This window comes from Agelaius phoeniceus, chromosome 8, assembly GCF_051311805.1.
Source record: "Agelaius phoeniceus isolate bAgePho1 chromosome 8, bAgePho1.hap1, whole genome shotgun sequence".
In the NCBI taxonomy this organism is placed as follows: Eukaryota; Metazoa; Chordata; class Aves; order Passeriformes; family Icteridae; genus Agelaius; species Agelaius phoeniceus.
In genome coordinates this window covers 15,480,800-15,505,255 of record NC_135272.1, presented here as the reverse complement: position 1 = coordinate 15,505,255, position 24,456 = coordinate 15,480,800, and the positions used below count along the sequence as shown (strand labels likewise).

Genomic DNA, 24,456 nt, shown 5'->3' with positions numbered 1-24,456 from the left:
TGTATCCAAACACATCAGGCTCTTTTTTGAACTTGTCATTTATATAAACTTATCATTAAAAAGTTGAATTTATTTTTACCTTTTTTTTTTTAAAGAGAGTTTCTTTTAAATATTACAACCTAAGCAATAGGAATTGCCAGGTATGATAAAGCAGACTAAGAGCAAATCCAGACAAAAGCAAAATCATCAATACATCTTCATGATTAAGAACATTCCTACTTTATCTGGTGCTCTAGGTTGCTGCTACTTTGTTACTATATACAATAGTAAGGTAGAAAATACCTCCATACATTTGGGTCAAGATTTCCAAAAAAGTTAGAAAAAAATTCCTAAACTTTCAGAGGATAAAACTTGCTGAAAAGTTTTGTCCTCTCAAAATCATCTAGGAAAAAAATCCTAAAGCTCTGGAAAATTCTAATTATATACAGCATATATGCTATACAATTACACCCCTTCCACCAATAAATAGGTTATCTATGTAAAACAGACTATAAATTTAAATGCCTATGGAGCTATAACAATTCTGAGTTTCTGTGGGTGTTTTTAAACTGTATTATGTTTAACTGAACATCACAAAACACAGCACTACGTTACTCATTTTTATCTATGCAGTAGATGAATGTGCATAACACTGGCTCCTGTTAACACTACAAGTTTATCCCAATAAATCCAGTAGTGAAGTTATTTCAATATTGAATAGTTAAGTCCTCAATAAGAATCACTAACAATCTTTCCATAGTAATAAGGAAAGCTGAACTTCTGGCCTTTGGGGAGAGGTAGGAAGTTCTCTTATGGGTGATTCAAAGATTCCAGATATATGTTTGAGTTGCTGGTATTTCACAGCTTTGAACCAGATCTAAGGCAAGCATTAAAAATAAATTTTCTTCAAAAAGAATTTAAAAAAATTAAATAGAGGTTAGTGTTTCCTTGGACATTAAGTTGCTTTGTGGTCTATAGGGAAAAAAGAACATTAATTATTTAAACATTAATCTATTAATTCTCTCTATAAGAAAATTTATAGATTAAGGAGAAAATATTCTAACAGCAAGATAATATTTTTACAGCTTCACTGACATTTTTTTTCAGTGAAAATGCTTTTACTATTTTTTTGGTCACACTTGCTTGAGGAAGGACAAGGTGTCAGCAGAGTGGGGTTTCAGCCACTGAGAAGCCTTCTACTGCCCTTCCTCCTCAGTTACACCAGGGAGCTTTGGTTCATGAAACAAACACCAACAATGAAATAAATGAATGGGAATTCTCCAAGCTTTTCAGCACAGCCAAAATGCCACCCCCTCAGTCCCACACAATGCTGACTCTATCACTGACTATATTTCCTCTGCTCCACCTATTGCCCTGACTTGCTCACCAAGGAGCTGCCATTCTTTTCCTCCACAAATATCCTGAAAAAAATTCACTTAATTATAGCAACATAATTCAAAAACCAGGAAAGACTAATTGTCCTTTTTCTCATTTTATTCTATGTACCCTGCAGGAATAGTGTACTTGCAATGTTCAAATAAATGATAAGACAAGCTCTGTGGTCTTGAAAATTTTTTAGGGATGGCATTTTTACATTTTAGCATGATATTCCATAACTCATTCTATTACCTACTGACACACACACAATATACCAGTGGCATGCCTGCACTTTTTCATTCCCCCCACAGCTGCCTAGCAGATCTGTCTCCTTCCTTACAGGTGCTGCTTTGTGATTTTACAAGTTCTCCTGTATCAAGGAAATGCCTGCTTTTCTACTCACACAGCTGCCCTGAACACTAAGATGGAATATAGTTATATTTATCTTAATAATTTAATCAGTATTCAGTATAACCTGCAGATTATTAAGAATTCATGTGGTGTTCTTCCACAGGGGTTCCACTGCAATCCAGCACGTTTGAAATCCAATTAGCACCATGGCCTGATAGACCTGAGAACATCTGAGAAAGCAAAGAGCTCTTTTTGCTGAAGTCTGCTTTGAGACAACACCATAAATTGTCATATGACATGAAAAAAGGGTAAGTCACCAATCAGCACTGCCCATTAATATTCTGGTAGGAAGCATTAGAATGAGGCAAGGGTGCTGTGCATTTTTCACCCATTCAGGTACCCAGAATCCATTCACATGATGAAGGAAGGGAGGAAAGACCCATTTGAAACTGTTTGGATCACTTATAATTTCTGAACAGGAAGACTGATCTGTACTCCTCCTTCCATATATTAACAGATGAAAAGGTTCTAACAATACAACAGTCAATCTGAGTTCCATTAAAATAGATTAGATTAGTAATAATAAGCCTTAATCCCTTCCAGACTTCATCACTAACCGTTTTCTGCTGTCAGCACAGCTGTGCTTAAATCACTGCAAAAGATCCAAGATACTCAATGCCCACACATTTCCACAGAGATGGAATGGAACTGCTGTATCCATTACTGTAAATGTAGTGTAAGCTCTCACAGATATTCCCCTTAATGAGAGGCTGCTCTGCTTGGAGACACCACTCACAGTGACAGCTACAGTATGAACAATTTATTCCTCTTTGGCTTTGAAACTAAAGCTGTTTCTGTGTTCAGTGAATATTAAAACAAGCTTGGCAGCTGGGCTGAGCCCCAACTCCAATTCACTGTGGCTGTGGGAACATCAACATTTCATAAGTTTCATGATCTGTGCATATGCCCCCAAGAGTTCCCTGTTCTCTGATGAAGTACTGCAACTGCTGCCCTAGAATATTGTTCTAGATGGTGTAACACTAACTCTAAGTAGTAAATTTATTCTATACAGCTTTTTTCTCATTAGGCAAAAAAACAAGTATCACCTTACAAATTTGGGGTTTTTTTTCTTGTAGTCATCACAGGTGCTTTCAGTTTTAATCATTCATTTTTAAATATATGAACAATAAAAAAGCCACTAAAGTATCATTTAAAAAAAACCCCAAACCTGTCCAGACTAAGTTCTTATATTGTGAATTCTTCTTTAGAAGTTTATTTCTGTTAAAATAATATTTATATTAATCATGCCACTGATATTCATGAGTAGGATACCCAAATCATAAAACAACAAAGGGATTATTTAGTTCAATCATAGGATTTGTGTTCGTTGCAGCTGAAGAAATATGCACAATCCAAGGATAAGTTTAATTAAACAGATTAGGATATTTGGTGATAAGTTTAGGTAGCTTTAACATGCTTGTTTGCTCTTAAATTCTATTAACAGAACAGTCAGACCACATTAGTATTGAGGAAAATGCCAAGCCAGTAGCTGTGTTTCAGCAGTGAAATCAGTTTTTTCTTGTATTTTAAAAACTGTAGAGGATGAATTTATTAGAGCATGGAAATACAGAGAATGCACCAACTTTTGAAATGCATTATATAACTAAAATGAAATTACATTATGTAACAAAAGTGAAAATTTTTAATGAACTCTTTATCAAATTACATGTCATGAGAATGCCACGTCAGAAATGCTCTTTCTGTTACCTGCTGTCATGGAGTAGCACCACAACAGCATCCTGACATTCAGTGTCTGGAGGATATGATGAAGTACCTGATGGAAATTCCATGCACTCCCAATAGGAAATTCACTGGGGAAGAACAGAAACTCTTGGTGCCTTGATGATGAACCTAGCAAGCTGATTTGATAATCTTAAGGCACAATTTCAATACACTCCCTTATATTTTTGCCTGACTTAGTGGATGCCTAGTCTCCCTAAGGATTCTGAGAACCACTTGAATTACCCTTTATTCTTCTGGTGGTAATCTCTTATGTCATGCCTAAAAAAAAAATCAAGGTAAAGGGTACCCCTGCAGCTGGCAGGGAGCTCAGGTGAGCTAACATTTGAGTTAGATTCACTGGGGTTTTGACTGGACAGGAATTTGTACAAGTACTCCCTGGCAATGTCTGGGCACATTGCACCTCACACTTCTGGAGACCCCAAGTTGACAGAAGCCCCTCATCTCATACTGAGGTGTTCTGGTCCAGCACAAATCCAGGGAATCACTGCTTCTATTGACAATACCACACCTAGCAATAGAGAAATTATTTGTGCTCTGTACAGAGTTTTGCTGTTGCTGTTCTAAAAAGGACAAATTCACAGCACTCTGACAGCTCCATTCAAGTTCCCAAGGAGAATTTTTAGTGCCCAGTACCTGCAGTTGTAGCTCTATATTAGTGTCCACCAGGAACATTCAAACATGGGGTTGTCTAAGGTCACTGACCCCTAACTGACAGGGCATAACACACAGGAAAACCCAACCAAAAAACAAACAACCAAACAAAATTGCATGAGAGAAAAAAACATGAGTGTTGATAGTAGAGAGGCTTAGAGTAAAACCAGTTTCTCTCTCTGCAGACTCATTTTTCAAGTGCCTGAAAAATTATCCATGCTAACAGACTGATAACTGAAGGACATGAAAAGGTCACAATGATTCTCAAAACTCAGCCTTTGAGCCAAACTATTTTACATCAGAGAAGACAGACTTACACCCCATATATTCTGAGCAGTCTGCATTGACAGCAAATTGTGTTTTATTTTGAATAATTACTTTTTCTTGGCTAAGATAATTGTAGTTCAACACTCGCAGCACGTAAAATCCTAATTCTTATTACCTTGGTGCCATGATTTGCTTTTGAAATTCTTCTTGATGTGTAATAGGCCTCCATACCATTACATGATTTGTTTCTTCAATTGTTTATAACTCAGTAGAGCACAGCTCCTGTAATTTGAGAACTGGAAGAATTTCAGGAGCCTGTTTCAGAACAGCACAGAGGTAGATGAGGCTACACCCTCAACTGTACAAAATGAGTCTGCATTAAACAATTTCTTTACTAAGAATCTAGTCCCTAGTTTGCTATGTCAGGGAAAAAAAATAAATACAACTATTTCTACTTCCCCTCTTATTTATAATTTCTTTCTTAAGTCATGATTATAATATCTATTGTATCTTCATTCATTTTATAACCCTCATACTTCTTCCTCTATGTAGAAGTTACACTGATGAAAATTATGACTTTCCAGAAAAAGCAAGTCAAATCAGTGATGTCTGAGGGAGAAGAATTTCTTTAGAATTACTTTTTTTCCCTCTCCCACAAGGCAGGTACCCCACAATATCTTTGGTATTTCTTCTCAAGGTACTTGTACTTTGGTTTTTTTTGTAATTCCCTGGCTGCTCTTCAGTCTGGATGATGGTCACCATCACCATCCCCACCTCCAGCAGCACTGCAGTTTCTGCAGATGCCCTCAGACAGTTTTGCTTGTTTCAGTCACTCAGAGTTCCTTTCACACCATTTCTTGGCAGCTCTTGCTCTCCAGATCAGCCTTTCTCCCCTGCCCCCAACAGGACATCTCAGTATTTAGCTCAAAGATGGAACCACAGTGTGACCAAAAACTTGGGGAAATAAAGTCAAGGCAGTAAACCAAACCCACAAAAGCAGATGTGAACATAAGCTTCACCCTCTTTGAAACATTCAGTCCTAAAATCCATAGCATCTTCTTGGAATAAAAATTAAACAAATATAAATTATTTACAATTTAATTCCGTGTTTCAGATTATAAGAACATAACAATAAATGCACTTTTTAAATAAACCAAATATATGCTTCTTATCAAGAATAATAAGAGAAATTAAGAGACTGTATCAAAGCTGCATTTGTTTCTTCATTTCACCAGCTTTGGCTCTATTTCAATTATTACACTCCCTCATGTCTGTTAATGGAAAGCAAGCTCATCAGTCCTGATGCTGTGTCATCTCCAGTGTTGGAAAGGTTTATTATTTTTCAATAATGAAAAGATTCTCACAGGATATAAGTGGATCATGTTTAAGTGTATATTATGTCAAGTATAGAGCATAAATGAATATACAAATAATTTTTATGAGGGACATTGACAAAGTTGGATTGAAAGGTCTTTTGGTTCCTTCAGTCTGTGTATTTTGATTGGATTTTGTGAAAAAAAGGTACCTGATTACAGGAAAGACTTCGATTGCTCATCGACCTGAGTACATCACACATTAATCACCAGATTAGAAAAAACAGAGAGAAAGAAAAATGAAAGCATTTAGTGGAACAATTACCATTACTTAAAAATTATTTAATTACAAAAAAATATTTTTGACCCAGCATTTGCATCTGTTTAATTGGAACACTCTATTCTGACTCTCCTCCACTTTTTACACAAAGCAGAAGTAAAATAAGATTTATTGTGAGTAGGTTCTCCCCAAATCATACTAATCATAATCTATGTTTCCCATTTACAAGAAAATGTGATGGAAACAATCTTAGTGACTTGTTACTCCTGCTTGATTTTCTAAGAATTTTAAAATATGGAGCAAGCTGGAATGTAACAAAGTTTACTGTTGCTTTTGGTAATGCAGAAAAGGTCTGACATCAAGGAAAATAAATAAGTCTTTTTTAAGCAGTGTAATAACTGCACAATTAAGCATCTATTGTACTGGTGACATAATGATGACACTGTTGCCACTATAATTAACAGCCTATTGGTCTAGCAAAACTAATTAAGTCAGATGAAAGACTTCTGCAGCCTCTCCAAATAGTCTGTTCCAAACTTAACCAAATTACTTTTCTATACTGACACAGAATAGTTTCTTCATCATCATCAATTGGTTTTACTTTTTCTTCTAAAATCAGATTATGATAAAATAAACAACAAAAAAATTGGTCTATTTGCGCCAACATGCAGTATTTTTAGAATTAGCCTTTAATTATTTATGACTTACCAAGGGAAAGTGAAATAATAGATAAGCAAGTATTTTCATAATTTTCATTAGATATTGGGCACTTCTGATTCCATATGCTGACAGTGCTGTCAGGGAAGACTTGCTCAGAATGTCTATGATGTGCTTTTGTTTCAGTATTCAATCATAATCAACAATTCCTGCAGTAGTAATAGTTCAAAATGGCCCCAAGGCCCCATAAAAAAAGAACTGCTGAGTTTGTGACCTTGATCTTTAGAAAAGGTAAAATGTTTTAAGACTGGATCTGAATAAGAATGTTGTCAAGATGCTATTTAAGAGTTTTAGGATTTTCAAATACAACATGTAATAACTTTGATAAAAGACACTTCACTTTATTGCAGAATTTAGTTTCCCTAATTAGGTGTAATTTGCTCTAGTTTTCAGTACACAGCCACTAAAAAAACCAAGATAAATGCTGCAGGAAATGTGGTATGACCTTTTCATTATTGCTTTGTCAGGACATCTGTCAAGGGACTTTTGCTCGATTCCAAAGCAGACACTGCAATGAACTGGAGTAGGGAATAGCTTGTTCTTGGTTGGGTGCCAGACTCTGCTACCAAGCAAGATTCATAATGTACTGCAGTCAATAAGATATCAAGGTACAAGGTAGAGAATAACCCCAAATTTATCTTCTGAAGTAGGAAAGATCAACAATTCACTGTGCATTAAAAAGGAAAATACAAAAAGCCAAAAAAAGATTGCATTTGCCACAGCCCTACTAGTACTATCTATGATTACATACTCTACAATTTTTATTATGCAAATCCATTTCTGAAACGTTTTAATAAGAAATTTCATAACATCAACAGTGTGAAACAGTGGCTCAAGTTATGCAGAAGAAAGAATACACAGAGCCTGACACAGTTTTCTCACAAAAGGAAACAAAATCAGTTGGATTTATCAAATTCTGGCAAGCATAATAGTTATTGAAAGTTTTAGGAAGCTGCTCAAACCAGCCTGTCTTCTCAGGTTAAAATGAATTGTTTCAGGGACAAAAGAACCGTGCCAACCCTGCAAAAATTAATAACCTTTTTCTAATGCCTTTCTATAGTAAAGAAAAGAGTGACAAGCAGAGCCTATTTCAGCATGCTTACGTTTTGTGGCCTCTTCATGTTACCCCTAAAAGAATTGCAGAGTAATAAAAGCACAAGACACACATCAGTGGTATTGACAGTCCTCTCTGCTGGGACTGTTTTAGAAACTTGTTTATCAAACACATCACAGGTATGGAACAAGCTGAAACTTGACAATAATTACCTGCTACAACAATACATTTGCAGAAAAATATTTGTCACTTTACTTTTTATTTTTTTGAGTCATTTCTTTACTCAACAAAATATACATTTGAAATATCTGCCATGTTCTTACACTTTTTACTGGTAATTAAATCCATTTCCATTACAGCTGTTTTTCTCTTTTCTCCTGGTGTTTCCCTTCCTATAATCCTTACATCTCTTGTTTAATTAAGCTACATTCTTAGGAAATTAAACAATCTCATTCAAGTTTATGGATTTCTTTCTTCAAAAACAATTATTTTATAACTTGCTATTTTAGTTAATACCTTCAATTTCCAGAGCATACAGGAGTCAGGACTTTTACAGAAGGCAGCCATTTACTGAAACACTGTGAGTTCAGTCCCATGTTATCAATGCTACCAATGCAATTGTAATACTCTTTTCAACTGCAGAGCCCCAAAAGCTCCATAAATAAGTATAAATGAGTAATATAACGAACAATTCCAGAGATTTTCTCTTGTTTCTGAGTATACTGGTGAAGACTGCTTCCCAGAGTGACACCGACTGCCATTGAGGAATGACACTATGATTTGGCAAATAATTCCATTCTTATTTAAATCCAGGTGAAGTTCCTAATGCTTTCTGGTTCCCCAGTCAGCCCACCCCCATTCTCCTCTGCCCCCTAACAAGGGAACACCCAGGCAGTCAGGCTTAGTTACAGCTCAGCAGACTGGTTCATTTTCATTTTCTGGGACTGAGCCATGCTTTGACATGTCCAGTTCATGTTATTTCCTTAAACTTCTCACACAGTGAATGAAGCTGAACTTGACTTGAGTAGAAAAGCAGAGTTGAAATCATGAAAATTTGCAAAATCAGGGGGGATACTGGAGTGAGAAGAGGACAAGAGAGCAGAAGGTAGCACTGACAGAAGTCACCCCAGCAACGCTGTCAGCCAGAGGAGCAGCCCTGAGTGTGTGTAGGTGACCATGGTGTCTTTGTCCCCAGCAGGTTTAGTGCATTTACAGCTTTTAGGTGGGGACAAGGTGCATAAAGGCCCACCTCTAACAGAGCTGTGTGAAAGGGCAGAAGCTGTTTCCCCAGGAGCCAAAGGGGTGCCTGCAGGAGAGGAAGCCTGCCCATGGGCTGGAAGATCTGAGGAGTGGTCATAAAGCATTTATGGAATTGTAGGTCTTGGGTAACATTTTGTGCAGGCTGCTATAGCTATCAGGCTTGCTGACAGTTAATAACATGCAATTAATAAATCATGGAGCTGCTCCAAACCTTACTTTTCCTAAGCCATGAGTTCAGCATTTTCCCCTGGGACAGCCTAACTCTGATTTCCATTTTACACAAAGCTCTGCTCTGTGTGCCTGCTCAGCAAAGCCAGATGACACAGCAGAGTGTAAATGGGGGGTGCCTGTACTGCATCTCCATACTACAGGTGTTGATCCTGGCTTGCACATTGGGCAGGTGGAGCCTGTACCTGCCTCCAAACACACAGCACACTCCATCTGGGGCTGCTCAGGCTAGGGGCCCAGGGAGGAGCACAGAGAGGAGCTGTTCAAGCACCACTGCCTCTTTCCAGGGCCCTGCCAGGTTTTCAAGGGCTCCTTAGAGCACTTAGGCTCTAAGTAAAGCAGCTTCTGACAGGATTTTTGGTTATGGTAAATACATTAAGTTACAGTAAATAGATTACCAACTTCAGAGGACAAAACAGAGGTCTGAGTTCACCTACAGTGAGGAAGTAAGAGAGATTCATTTCTGTAAAACTTATTTAGTCTACAAAAAAAGACCTGATATAAACTGTTAGTGTGTGAAGTTACACAGATTCATAAAAGGTGGCAGTTGGAATATCCTGACTAAATCAGGTGCAATAGGTGCTGGCACCTCATTTGTGGGCTATTGGTCAGCACTGGTGCTCTTTCAGGGAAGACTTTACATTTAACTGTCAGGAATCCTCAAAGCTAACAAAAAAGGAACAGAGCTGAGGTGAAATCTTCTTGATGTAAATAATATAGGTCAGTTAAAACCATCCTTTAGATCTTGGAATATACCCACCAGCCCAATAACTCCCATTCCTCCTACCACTGCTAATGTCCGTCTCTTTACTATGGAGAGGAAGGTTTTTTCCTTCAAACTTACTCATATTTTAAATAAAAAACTATAAATATGCAGTGTTTATAATCACATTTTCACAAAACTTTGGAAATAGGATAGATTCAAGAGGAATTAAATAAGAAAATTTAATTTCAATAAATAAATTATATTCAATATTTTTTGTAACAATGCAGGAGTCACTAAATATGAATTTCCAAAATATTTTATAGCTAGTGTTTTATTAGTTCATGTGTAGTATTAGCATGTGATTTCCTTTTTTTCAACCTTTTTCCCCTACAGTTATTAAAGTGTTCCATTAAGTCTGGACAGCTTTTGATTACTTTCTAGAGAGGAATAAGTAAATTACAGCAGCCAGTGGCTACAGATTTCTTCTGAAAGAACCATGTACAGATAACACCTAACACAAGATATAAATGTTTAAATTTATGAGGGACTCAATCATGAAATGAATTTGGAATAAAGAACAGCTGCGCAGTCTTTGGTAGCTGTCTTTTACATTATACCAAAAAACCTTTCTCAATGACACCTCTATCACCATCATCACCCTCTGTAAACACAAATCTCTTGGCATGGAATCTGAATATACAACAAACCAATGGAGACAAAACAGATCTCAAACTAAACATTTGCTTTAGGATATCACAAGTCCCTCAAGGACCCTATAGAATGATATTACTTTTAATTAGGTGTCACTTAAGAAGTTCCTCCAAGTTTGGATATTATAACCAGACTAATACTCTGATGAGTGACTTTCTCACTAGAAAGAAATTATTGTCATATTTGCAGATCCATAAAGATTGAGACAAAAAGTAGTAATAGCAGTGGAATAATCATGAGAAAAAGCCATCTTTACTAGATGGTAATCCAGGCACAAATAGAAAACAATAATCTTTGTTTTTCACTAAATATAGAGTTTTATACAGAATTATTTAAAAAGTAGCTCATGTTTCTTAGGGACAGGAAAGGAAACTGGGAAGAAGCAATGCCAAAGAGAGCTCTGGGAATCCTGAGCCTAACCTGACAATGACAGTGCAGAAAAGGTGTTAAGCACAAATCTTGCTGCACATTGAAGAGACAGAACATCTACTCTGTGTCCTTACTTGCCAGGAAAAACTTGGAATAGTGGCCAAGTTCCACAATGTAAAAAGTGTTGCAGAAACTGGGAGGGTTCTACTGCAAATGTCACTGAAGGTTTGGAAAACCTACAGGACTGCAGCAGTTGAATCTACTTATTTCACCTGAGAAAGAGGAAAGACTAACCTAATAGTAACAATAATAATGTATAAATAACAATATGGGGAATAAAGGGTGAAGAAGTTCAACTTCCAGATGTTCTTACTTTATGTTCTTTAAACTTAACATAAAACATTTTGGCTTTCTCCTTTTTTATAGGACAAGAGGGAGCAATTGATTAACAGCAATGTTGCAGCTCATCCCTTGACCTTTTGCTGTAACTTCCCTGGTCCTGTCAGTAATCATACACATATTACTGCAGTTTGTCTTTATCGTGGGGATTTCCACTGCTCTCCCACAGAAAGTGCAAACAAAACAGCACATTTTTTAATAATGTGCTTATTTCTATAAGCCAAATTGAACCCATTATATTTAGCATAGCACTCATTACATACAGATGAGTTCTTCATTTATGTATTTATGGATAAATATCTACATTAAATATTTCTTCCTGATTTTGAGGATGAATAGGTTTTATTTAGATTTAGGGAAAACATGATTCTGCTGCACACAAGCTAAAACAGCCATCATGGAAGCATGCTCTAAGATGACTTGGAACAGTGAAAAAATGTCACAAGTTATTGATCAATTTGAACCCATCCTAATTATCATGAGCAAAACTGGAGTGAGCAAAGTGGTCTCAGCAGTAAGCAGACTCATTGCAAAGTATCAGTACCAGTAAACCACTGGAGTTTCAAACACCTGTTGTGTTATTTAGTAAAACTTTTTGCTCAAACAATGAAAAACCAAACTGAATCCCCTTTGCTCCCCAAAAATTCCCAACAAACAAATCCCCACCCCAAAATGTTGATCACAAAATAATTTTATCATAAATATCTCTGCAGTGTTTGAATTGCTTTTTAAAAGCTGATAAATAGCTCTGAGAGTTTTTGATATTATTTGGATAGATTCTCTACAACTGAGAAGCACACTAACAAATAAAGAAAATGCTTCAAATTCATTTTAACAGAAATTTATAAGAATATATAAGAAAGAAGCATCATAGAAATAGCGTCAATGTAACTTACCTGAGAGCTGAGTATTACAGCACTTGCTTCAGCCAAACTGGGTCTCCTTGGCCACACTGCCTGATTACAAAGTGTCAAATCAGAGCTGTTGGGAAAAAGGGTCAGTTCAGCACGACTTGAAAATAATTGCTTAATACTCAGATAATGATTATTAAATATGTTTTACTATCCTGAAAACAAGAAGCAATCAAAAACAAGGAGGAAAACACATTGAACCAATATTTCACCTCCAGTTAATTGAAATCTTATCTTTTCTCAACACTGACTAACACTTCTAGAGATAAGAGCTGATATTTTAAATGCTTTTGTTAAATTAACACAACCCAAACCTCTGCCTACTTTCAGTTCCCAGCCTGAGAGTGCAGGTACCAGGAAATGTCTCAGAGCACTGAGAAACTTCTTACTATTGATGGTTGTACCATTTTTTGACCATGATAGCACCTTGACTTCTTTCCCTTTTTGTTGTGACAGATAAGCCTAAAATATTTCAGAGTTTGAAATGGAAGATAAGCATTAAGCAGCAAAATGTTTGATGATTATTCAAAGCTTATCTGAATTGCCCATACTTCCTGAGACCAGTGTGTGTCATAAGTCCTTCCAAATTCCAGGGAGTTCAGAAGTAGCTGGGAAATTGTTTTTAATCTCTGTATGTTGGCCCTTTTATCTTTACAGACTTCAGGTAAGACCTGCAAATGTAAAGCTGTGCACAAGCTTAAAAAAAAATAAAATACTTAATATAATTCTGTACCTTAAACAGTTTTAATTTTGAGGACTATTATTTTTATTTGGGAGCCCTCAACTATCATGTTATCCTCAATTACAGGTCTGCCACATGACTGGCCAGATGATAAATGCTGTTGGTCACATCACATAATTTTGCATCTTCTCAGCTTATTTTTCTATATTTTAAATAGAAATTTTCTTTGCTGTAGCAGCAAATCATATAGTCCAAAAAAACCAAGTTTTGTCATGGGAAAAAAGGCACACAAAAAAGAAGTTGCTCTCAATACTCAGGAAGTAAAAAACCTCAAACCATATTAGAATTCCTCAGAATAATTAATTCTAGTTTTATCCTTTGCACTACAGAAAGACTGGAAAGCATTTTCAAGGCAGGAGAATGAAACACTCTAAGCTACTCTGCATTTTCAACTGTGCCCCTGACTAAAAGCAGAATGAAATCCTTAATTTATAATTGCAACCATTGCAGGCACCCACTCTCAGCCCAGCCTCACATCTCCTGGAGAAAATTACTGGTCTATAACAAAACCAGAGGAATCCATGCTTGCCAACCTGCAGGAGGCATCTTGAAATCTGAACTGAGAAAGAAAGGAAATGGATTTGCCCGTGGTGTTTGTGTTGCACTTACAACACTTGTCAGCTTTTAGTGCTCATGCTGAGTGTCCAGGAGTCATGTTTAGAGGTTTTTCAAGGTACATGGTTATTTCTTTCTCTTTACATAAAACTTTCTCTCCACTGTGTTCATTTCTCAGGGATTTAAATGTATTCTAAGGTGGAGTCTGTATTGCCTCATTTGAGAAGTCAAACACTATCTTCCAGTCACAGAGCAAAATCCTTTAAATTTGAGAAAATGTTCAAGGCACAGTCCTCAACTGTACAAATACCATTTTGAGCTCAATCACTGCACTAAGATCTAAGAATGTCCTGGGATTCAGAAGGACAGAAGTCAGTGAATAAAACTTTCTCACAATCATCTGTTCTCAAAGAACCTATTTACCCTTCATTTTTCCACCCTTGATTTTCCCAAGATCAAGAAATTATATCTAAAATTCATAATGTACACTTCGATAGTTTATTTACCAACATGGTCAGCAGAAATCAACTGTCCTTCCACTTGCACATTTATTTTAACATTTGAAGTTCTTTGAAATGACTCAGGACTGGATTTGCCAAAGAATTAAAACAAAATAGATCCATGTGGCAGTACCCATGTTCTTTGAAGACTCCAGCATGTTTTCCTTCTGGACCAATGCACTCACAATACTGGAGCTTCAAGCTGTCCCCATGTCTGAGTATTCCAGTTCCTGCCAAACCATATGGCACATCTGAGTGTTAATGATTTTCATGATCAGTGTGAACTCTTTGAAGTAATGCTGCATTTGTCTTTGATATAAAGTAGCCTGATATAAAGTAGCTTAATTAAAATAGTTTGATATGAAATAGCTTAATTAAAAGTTAATTCCGTAAGTTTTCAATGTGCTGTAACTCTAATTCAGCACCAAACTTTCCAATTGGGACATATTTTTAATTGATAGAAGTGTTTCAGTGGTTTTAGGAAATCTTTTTCAATTAATTTGGAAGCGTTGTTCCAGTTAATAGAATCAATGCCTGTTGCTATTTATCTTCAGGGGAATGTTTTGTTTCTAAGCAAATTAAATCCCAAAGGACAGAAAGTTGTATTTTAGCAGGCTCTCAATGTGTTTTCTGTTTGAAACAATTGCAAATATGCTGGTTGCTTTTAAAGCATATAATATTACTTCAGCTTCTGTGCAAAAGGCTGTGAAAGACATTTTGGATATACCATTTCCCAGGGGAAGAAAATCCACTGGAACAGAACTCACATCAAGATTTCCACACGAAAGCTAAATACACTGCAGTCCTGCTGTTAGTCTGACAGTGCCTCCCCTCTCCTGCCATGGATTTTGTTTATCCTCATCCAAGCTGGAGCTGTCTGCGTGGGTGACAGCGCTCTAAGCAGGCAGCCAGCACGTGGGCACGTTGGGCAGAGCTCTAACAAACCTCCCCAGGCACAAGAACAGCAGTGAGCCCTGCATCCTGGAAGGGTCACACACCTGGGGTCACTCAGCACTTCTGGCAGTGCACACAGAGCTGGTGTTCCTGGCAGCAGTGTTCCCCACAGAACAGGCAATTCCCTTGGGAAGTGAGCCCAGAGCACCCCTGAGCAAGTGACCTGAAGGCAGGACTGTGCCACTGACTGCTTGGCTTTGCACTTGGCCTGCAAACCGACAAAACAAAACTGAAATCCCATCCCACTGGATCCAAATCTCATTTGGTTTCTTGACCTACAAGAAAATGCTGTGCATCTTTCTGGTGTTTTGCAAGATGTTTATGAATTCTTTCCACTGAAGAGTATTTACCCTGTCCAGCCAAAGCAATGTGTGTTTTGTGCAGTGTCATGCAACAGCCTACTGATCCCTGGTCAAAAAACATTAATAACAAAAGAACCCATGCCCACACCTACCACACAGTCTGAGGCCATTTCTTCTCTATTGCACAGTTCCTTCTTTCTTTAGGAGTCAAACCATTGCTTCATTTGCCCCAAACTACAGCTCATTCCAGTTGGTGTAAGGCTATGCCTTTTTAACTCCCAAGCCAGAAAAATCAAGATAAAAGCAGGTTCATATAAAAAGGGCAGAGCTTGACCAGTTTATGTTCAGTGACACCCAACAGCAGAAATTCACCACTCATATGTTGAATACTTTCTCAAACGTTGCCCATCTGATTTCCCCTCCCCAGCCTTTTCCTAATGTCACAATTTCCTGCACATATTCTTCTAGGCCTTCACTTATCTAACAGATCCTGATGCTCTGGTCATTGCAAACCACAGAGCACTCCCCAAAGTTTTCCTCCCTGCAGGCTGAACTCCCTGCATGATGTGTGACACTATGATGGATTCACAACAGAACTTTGTATTTAAGCAAATTTTAACTGTACAGATGTGAATATTGCATTAAAACTAGAAAACAGTCATGCTTCACTTTCCTTAGTTAGATATAAAGTGATAGTACAAGCTAACAGAACTAATAGTAGAAACACAAGAAAATCTATCACTTAAAGGATGCTTTTTAAGAAAATTATCTCCCTTCTCTCAAATGTCATGGTGAGATGGCACAGATCCTGTAAGGTGCTTAAGCTAAGTATAAAGGATTTACTGTGCAATGATTACTTACTATGATACGTCAGCATCTCCTTCAAGTAAAGGTGAAATGAGCTGGTGGAATACAAAACACTATACCATGATTAATGAAGAAAAGTCAAAAGATTGGTCACTTATCAGATAATATAAATTCCTTAGAGCCAAAGAAAGGATGACCATAATAATTCATGAATAATTTATCTAAAGATAAACCATTTACAACAATAATCAACCAGAAATGAGTAGCTATTCTGAGCTAATTAATGTCCCCATTTAAGCACTGATTGAAAGCCTTGCACTACTGGGCATTGTGTAAAAGATAATCCATAGAGGGCAGTTAAGCAGAGTTATGTTACCTCCCATTTGAAAGCTGAGAGCCTTTCCTCATTTGGAGATTTTGATATTCCTGTAGCAGATGGATTATCTGAGAACAGCTTATGGACAGCTGGAGTGTTTCTACTTACAGCACAGCCAAAAACACACATAAAGTTACTGTAAAAGCTTTTTCAGGAGAAGTTTTATACAGGGTCAAGGTTTGTAATGCAATACACACAGTTATAACCATATTTGTCTTTCAAGGAAGAAGTGACACTTTTCCCCTCTAGCTTTTCAAGCCTGACATATTTCAACAAAGTCTACATCCTCTTAATGTTTCCTCCCCATAACAATTCAGCTACTTGGAAAAAATATTATCTATATTTAAATCACTACATTCCAAACCAGAAAACAGCACCCTGAATTCAAGTATACCTAAGGTGCAATCTATGCCAGTTACACTTGTGGTGCATCTCATTATTCGGAACATACTGGATTAGAATATAATGAGCTATAAAACAAAATGTAAGAACTGTATATTTTGTTACTAGCATGTTAACAATAATTATTAAACATCATTACTACTTTTGTTGTTGTTTTACTGGGAACTCATTGCATTATTCATGTTTATCACCCAGTTTTCTGTCTCTCCCTACTGTGTTTTTCTTCCTCTCCTTCACATCAGAGAAGATTCAGTGCAGCAGCACAGAGGCACAGCAACTTGGTAATGTGCTACTCATCACAAATTACAACTCACATTTCACTGCTTTGCTAAATGCAAATAGCAAGGACTTGAGGAAATCATTAACAAGATCTTATTCTGAATTTTGGATGGTAATTGAGCATATAGAGACAGCTAAGTCATTACTCATTTTTCTAGGAATTAAATAATTCTCAGTTTGAATTAAGCCATTTGAAATCACTTCACTTGTTAGTTCATGGAATGCTGTGTTTAATCACTATCCATTCAGCTAGGATAGCCAGCTTTCATTAGAACAGAAGGGAACTGATCCTACTTCACATCATACAGCAAGACTCAGTTCCCACATCAGGCTTTAGGGCTGAAGCTCAGTTTGGGGCAGCTGTGTCAGGGCAGGTGACAAATCCCTGCCTTCCCTGCACAGTTCAGATCAAGTCTGGGCTGCAAAGTGAGGAATGAACCAAAGAGCTCCTCTAATTGTCGGTGGGAGAGGTGCAGAGACACCAGAAATACCTGTCAAGTGCTGAGGCTCACAAGTGTCTACAGCAGACTTTTTTTTGTTTATCTACCAGGAGCAATGAGTGCCCTGTTAATGCTGCATGTCACGCACCCATGGCTTGGATTTTGGCCCCAGTATGACCAGTATGGAGGGTCCCAACTCCAGCTGGATGGAAAGCCATGGCCCCCGTGTGCCTCTGCAGCAGGGGGATTTGCTGTGTGTACTCACTGAACAGGGAAGGGTTGTGGGGTGTGAGAGGCCACACAGAATGTTCTGAAATAATATCTGTGTAGTTAGAGCCCTAAGGTTTTTGCCATGAATCAAGGTTTTAGAACCATGAGCTAAAAGCAGTTAGAAATGAAAAAGGCTTGGATAATCAAGTTTATACAGAGATAAGGAAATAAAATCTCACCAAGTTCACACTCTGTATTACATGTTGAATTCACTAATAGTACTCTTCCTAGGAAGTTGGCAATTTGCACAAACATCATGCAAAATAAAATTGTATTTGTTTTATGATAAGAATACCAAGATGGAAGTTTCAGTAAGCAGTATGCAAAAGCAGCTTCCTGGGTGGTAGTGTGGTGCATAATTAGTGTCACCTCCCACAAAGTTAACAATTTCCTGTTTGCAGTCTGCACTTACTATAAATGTGAAGAGATGGAAAGTCAATGTATCTTAATGGATGTGTTGACTCATTTATGGCTGGGTTGGGTTTACAAACTGTCTGTGGTTTTTATTTTCTTCTGTTTGTGTTTGGAAGGCTGACTCAATCAGCAAAGTGAGCTAAGTACTGATCACTTCAGGAGATTACTTTCCAGTGGGCTGAATAAATTCACAGGAAAAACACCTAACACCAAGTCCTAATGGTTTCTTTAGAGTCTCTCAAAACCAGTAATTCTGCAAATGCAGGGACACTTCTATCTACACTGCAATGCTAGGTGCTATTTAATGATTGTTTTTAAATTCCAATGTACTGATTTCAGTGGATTACTGTTTGCTTTGGATGTTAGTTTTTTTAAAAAATCTACCATGTATCTTCCTAGACGGAAGATATTTGTCAGGCACTAAAAGAAAGGGGGGCTGGGAAATACCAGACACTGTTTGTAACTGTCTATTTTGTCATTTTTATTCTGAGTAGACCTATGGTTAAGAGAAATGTGGAAACAGTTGATCATTAAAGATTAATACTGTGGGAGATTACACTATCAGATAGAACTGCATTATTTATAGAAAAATACATTCATTTTCAAACCTTTCTCTGACAACTACTCTACTTATGGATTTGAAAATTAAATTGCACTTGAATTAAGGAGTTGGCTCCTACCCTGTTATTCACTGTCAAAGCTACAATCTGGAAGATTTATAGCAACATAAAGAATTAGATAAGCACAAAATTGAAATATTCAGCAGTGAAAGATATCAATTAAAAAAGGATTAAAAAACCCCATACCTGTGATGCTTTTTTCATTTTCACAGTGGCTCTGGCTGTGCCAAATTCTGCTTAATAGAGATGGTACCAATAAGAAAGTAAAGCAACTGCATTTCACATGACTAATCTTTTTTTTTCCAGAAAGGCCCAATTTGCACAATCTCAGAATTTGTTACCATGCATCTATCTCACAGATACAAATTTTTTAAGAAACTAAAAACATATATGATAATTTCTGGCAGTAGACACAGAATCTAACTCTTCAAAGACAAAACATTATAGATTTCTAGTATCCCATTACTCAGAAACTTACTCAGATTTTGGGCTGATGCCAACATGGCCTTTTATAAATTAAGATTGTTCTTTATATTCTTATAATTTAATGGTAAAGAACTCATTCTGGCAAAGTACAGGGTGGCAGGCAACATTCTTCTTTTCTCTGACTCTAAGGAGTCATTCAACTTAACAGAAAAATCCCTCAACTCCACATTAGGATCCTACAGAGATTTTGGTAATAGGCTGTCAACATTTTCAGTTTCAGCAATTACCCAAGAGATGAATTCTTAATGAATTAAGCAGGCTGCTAATTTACTGGAATTGTCTCATTGTCCATACCTTTAGTACTTTCTGTACATGCAGAAATCTTTCTTGTTCTTTTCTCCCTTTCCCTGACAACTGTTAATCAAAATACATTCAGATCTAATTTTACTTACATCTATTTGTGCTTGAGGAGATTTGTTTTACTGAAATAATTTTCAATATGAAATTAACATTTTTGGAACATATTTTGTTCTTTTTTGGTGAAAACTCCAAGATACATTCCACACAAAAAAAAAAGACAATGCAAAACTCCCTTGTTTCCATTTATAATAGAGCAAAATTAAGTCTTTGCTTTGCTCAGTTATGTTTCCATAAATATGTAATCACAGTATAAGGCAGCATCTTTATCCAGGGGCTCTAACTGATCTTTAGACAGACTCTCCTGGCTCCAGAGCAGCAGGTTCATCAGGAAGAGATCAGTTCAGTGCCTTTGAGACAGCTCCTGTTTTAGGAGAGCAAAGCTGCTGCTTCTGCCACCACCTGAAATCCCAGGCTGGGCTCACCTGGGTGACCAAGGCATCCAGATCAGGATGGAAGGGAGGAGCCCTTCCACTCTGACTGAGATTTTTATTGGAAAGCACTCTCCCAATAAAACACTGAACAGATCCATAAAACTCACTAAATAAGTAATGAAAAAGATGTGCTCAGATATTCAAAAATACTAGAGAAATGTTTTCTTTTCTCTTGTCTCATACAATTGCATCCTGAGCAATGTAATGGCAAACTCTAAGTTTATACAATTAATATAAAGACTGATTTCTGCATAGCCCAACTACAAACATAAAACAGCTGCCAAGGCAGTGACACAGATACATCTTTCTAGCAGCTTTTCTTTTTGTTTTTGGGGTTTTGCTTACTAGCATAATCATTTAGAGATCTATTTGTAAGTAATATTCCTTCTGTGCGCTGCCAGAGTTCCCAAAATTCTCTGTGGATTTCAGAAGCATCTGAAGTGAGCTCTGCTCACTTGCTGGGGTGAGTACAGAGCTCCCAGCTTTACAACAGCTCTGAAACTCTGAACTGCATTGTCACAGAGAAGCAAAAAGGAACAAAGATGCATGTCTTGAACTGCATTTTGTGGTGCTTTCCAAAAGTCAATAGCAGAAGTGAAACATTTCCCAGAGTGTACCAATAAGCCACATCTAGCAAACATTATAAAACCCAAATGCCCAAGGATCAATGTCTAAGTAAGAAATTGTAGTAATTTTTTCCTCTAACTTCAGATGGAGTAGAACCAAAATTAAACATTCTTCTTCTGCTGGGATGAAAAGAGCAACCCTTGGACCTCTATAATATCTGCAATTATGAAGTCATTAAGGGAGCCCAAGAAATCAAGGAACTAAGAATATTGATAAATTTGCTGAAGTGCTTTATGAAGGAAATATCTACTGCTGTCCACCTATCAGAACAAATTCTTAAGAACACAGTATGAAAATGATTCAGTACAACTCTGTCAGTGACTTTACAGATGTGTGATGCTACAACAGCATCAGTCCAGGCAATATGACTTCTCTTACCCTTTCTAGAATACTTGAAAGAAACATTCTTTTACTTGTTTCTAAAGTTAAGAGACATTAGAAGAAAGCATCTTTGATTTTTTATTAGAGTATTACAGCCAATACTGGACCACTCTGCAGCTCTACTGCACAAAGACAAGCTCTGTTCAAAACAGCTCACAAGAAACAAACAAACAAAAAAACCCAAAAACAAAACAAATAAAAAAATCAAAATAAATTTAAAAAATCACAGACAGCACATTGTACCCTTTTCAGAGATGAGAGCCTGAGGCCCAAACACAGCAAGACCCTTAGAAATAGAACTTTCATTAAAGACCTCAACTGAACACAAACCTCTTTAGGTCATTAACCATTTTGCCACTGCTCAGTCTCCCTTTTACAGCCAACTGGGGGGCTTACATTTGTTGTTTATTTACTTTAAAGCAAAACAAACAAACAAACAAAGACCATAAAACCCATTGCTACTTTACAAATAAAAAAATCAAACAACTTTGTTAAAAATATTGAGTTGGGAAGAAACTGTTCCTTACCCAATACTTTGTTGCAATTCATAATTGCCAGTACAAATCTGGTTTCTATATCTTCACTGCAATAAAAAATTCACTGCCATTAAGAACATTATTTCCATATTACCTACAAAATCATCAGTTCTAATAATTTTCTACCTGCCTGGGAAATAGAGGCTGTTAATATTCATATTGAATTATAAGCTTTTCATATAGCCTAAACAATTATTGTAATGAATGTTTCAATAGGTGTGTGATATTGGTTTTCAGTGATATTAAATTATTCAAATTGATTGTAGCCAAAATGACCTTAATTTATTATATTGCACTATTACAATGTAATTGCTTTCCCCATATTGGGATCCACCTTGGTTGCTGATTAAGCCCTGTGAGCTCCCCACAGCACATGGATCCAGCTCAGGCAGCAAATGCAGGAGCTACTGCAGCGTTCCACAAGTGCAGACACCTGGGAGTGGGGCATGAAGGGTAAAGACCAAGTAACACCCCATTTCTAGGGCTTGGGACAGCACAGAGATGTTTCTCTCCCTCCCACCTTGTCCCTTTCCCACTGTAGGACACGAGTTCAGGCCCAGGCACAACTTTTCTTCCCTTGGGATTATGGCAACGCCCTGGACAATATTTCACAGTTCCGTAAACCAGAAGGAGCACAGCTGACCTTCAGGTGTCAGGTACTTGATAAAAACCTCCCATCCTGTCATTTGTTAGAAATCTGACACCATAACTTACTCTGAACTGAATCTAAATGAAATTATTTAGGGCTCAGATAATCAGACTCACCCCGGCAGTGTGTTTGAACTTTATCTCAAAGCAGTGTGGTGTCACATAATTATGACAAAACTCTCCTCTTTCCAGGGCTGTCTCCTCTGCTGGTGGAAAGGCAGAATTGCATAGCCTTATATATCAGACCAGATATCATTTTCCTGCAAACAAATGCTATTCTGATCCTCCTAAGTTTGCTTTAATAAATAGAATCACTAATAGTTATGTAAACAAAATACTAGCCTTTTGCTACATTACACATTTTCTGAAATGTCCCCGAAAATCAAACTTGCACCTTTGTGGCCATATTTTGGAGCTACAAAAACCAAGTCAGAGAATAAACTCCCATTTTTCATTGAAGCAACAGAGCTGTTTTGTGCCATTTTCCCCAAGAACTTGAGCATTATCTTGCCATGATCATATAAATGCCTTTTCCTACATCCCTTCTTAAATAAAAGTAAACTGACAGAAGACAAGTTTTCTACCAGCTACTGCTTGCAGTGTAAACCCCAGTAATCAATCACAAAAACAGGGAATATATTTTTAGAAATAAACAAATGAACCTCACCACTCTCCCCTCTCCCAACCAAACAAAAACCCAAAAAAACCACACCACCACATAGCCAAAAACCACACAGGTAGTAAATATATTGGTATTTTACCAGCCTTTATCCCTTGGCACATATGTACATAACTTAAAGTAGTAATATATATGTATATATATACATATATATAAAGCTTAAAGCTGAGTCCATTCTTTCCCAGGACCCCACAATGTGTTTATCTGTGCTTACCCTATATAAGGACATTATCCCACACATACAGCCTGTAGCTGCAAGGCACAGACCTCAGTAACATCCACCCTGTTCTATGGAGGAGAACATTAATTGTTATTTCTTACAAAAATACTCCTTTCTTGATCTTTAATTGTGATTTTACTATCTAAAGTTTAAAACCACGTGTGGAAATCAGAAGTTGGAAGAAATGGGGCTGTTTCAGACTTGGTTTCCCTGAAGATGGGCTTGCTTTGTCTTTGATGAGTTCTAATAGTGTCAGTCCCTTCAATTGAAAGGCTGCTGGTTTTTCCAAAGCACCTCCAGTTCCTGTGCATAATTTTATAAATGTCTTTTTATTAGTTCCTAAGTTCCCTTTCCACTGTAGGTCTGCTTTAGGGACTTTGGTAATTATCTAATTTACCTCAAACCCTGACCCCTGGGTTACTGGCAGGAAACTGATTGCCCTTTACCTCTTTTTCTATTAACTGCATACTTAGAACTGAAAGAATAAAAAGTCATCATGAAATGAAATTACACAAAGGTCAGCTGTGGGGGTAGCTTTTTTCTTCCCATGGTATTAGTTCCATGTTAACTTTGATTAAACCAGAAGGTGGCTCTGAAGGCACTGCTGGAGTTTGCCAGTGTTTACAGGCACAGAGGGTTCCATATTTTTCACATTCTTGATACCATGGACTTCAACAATGTTGAAAGCAACAAAAGCACCCAAAACACTATGGGGTTTTTGGGGTTGTTTTCAATGATTCACTTAAGGGAATAATTTTATGAAAATCTATCAGAGGTTAACCATTTTTCTAGTATTAAAAAAAACCTGAGTAAACCATTCCAAAATCAAAATCAATGTCCCATGATCCCAGCAATGAACATGACTAGTTATTTGTTAAAGCAAACAGTTTAGAAATAAGCAAGAAAATATATTTGTAAAAATTAATCTTCAGAGGGAGGGAGGTGAGTACTGAGCAAACTGAGGAGGCTCACATACAAGATTTGCAAATAGAAAATGCTATAAAGCATCTGACAAGTTCTAAATTAATGGCATTTCCAGTCTCAGTGAATG

The 24,456-nt window shown here is 37.1% G+C and overlaps 1 protein-coding gene across 1 annotated transcript in view; it reads right to left on the bottom strand.

Moving 5' to 3' along the window:
• The window catches only part of LOC143694633 (uncharacterized), a 175,470-nt gene that overhangs the window by 140,365 nt on the left and 10,649 nt on the right, over nucleotides 1–24,456 (bottom strand). The window contains exon 2 of the mRNA XM_077182075.1: nucleotides 12,362–12,446. Within this exon, the coding sequence (XP_077038190.1) occupies nucleotides 12,362–12,446 (85 nt within the window). The remainder of the gene's footprint in view (nucleotides 1–12,361; nucleotides 12,447–24,456) is intronic.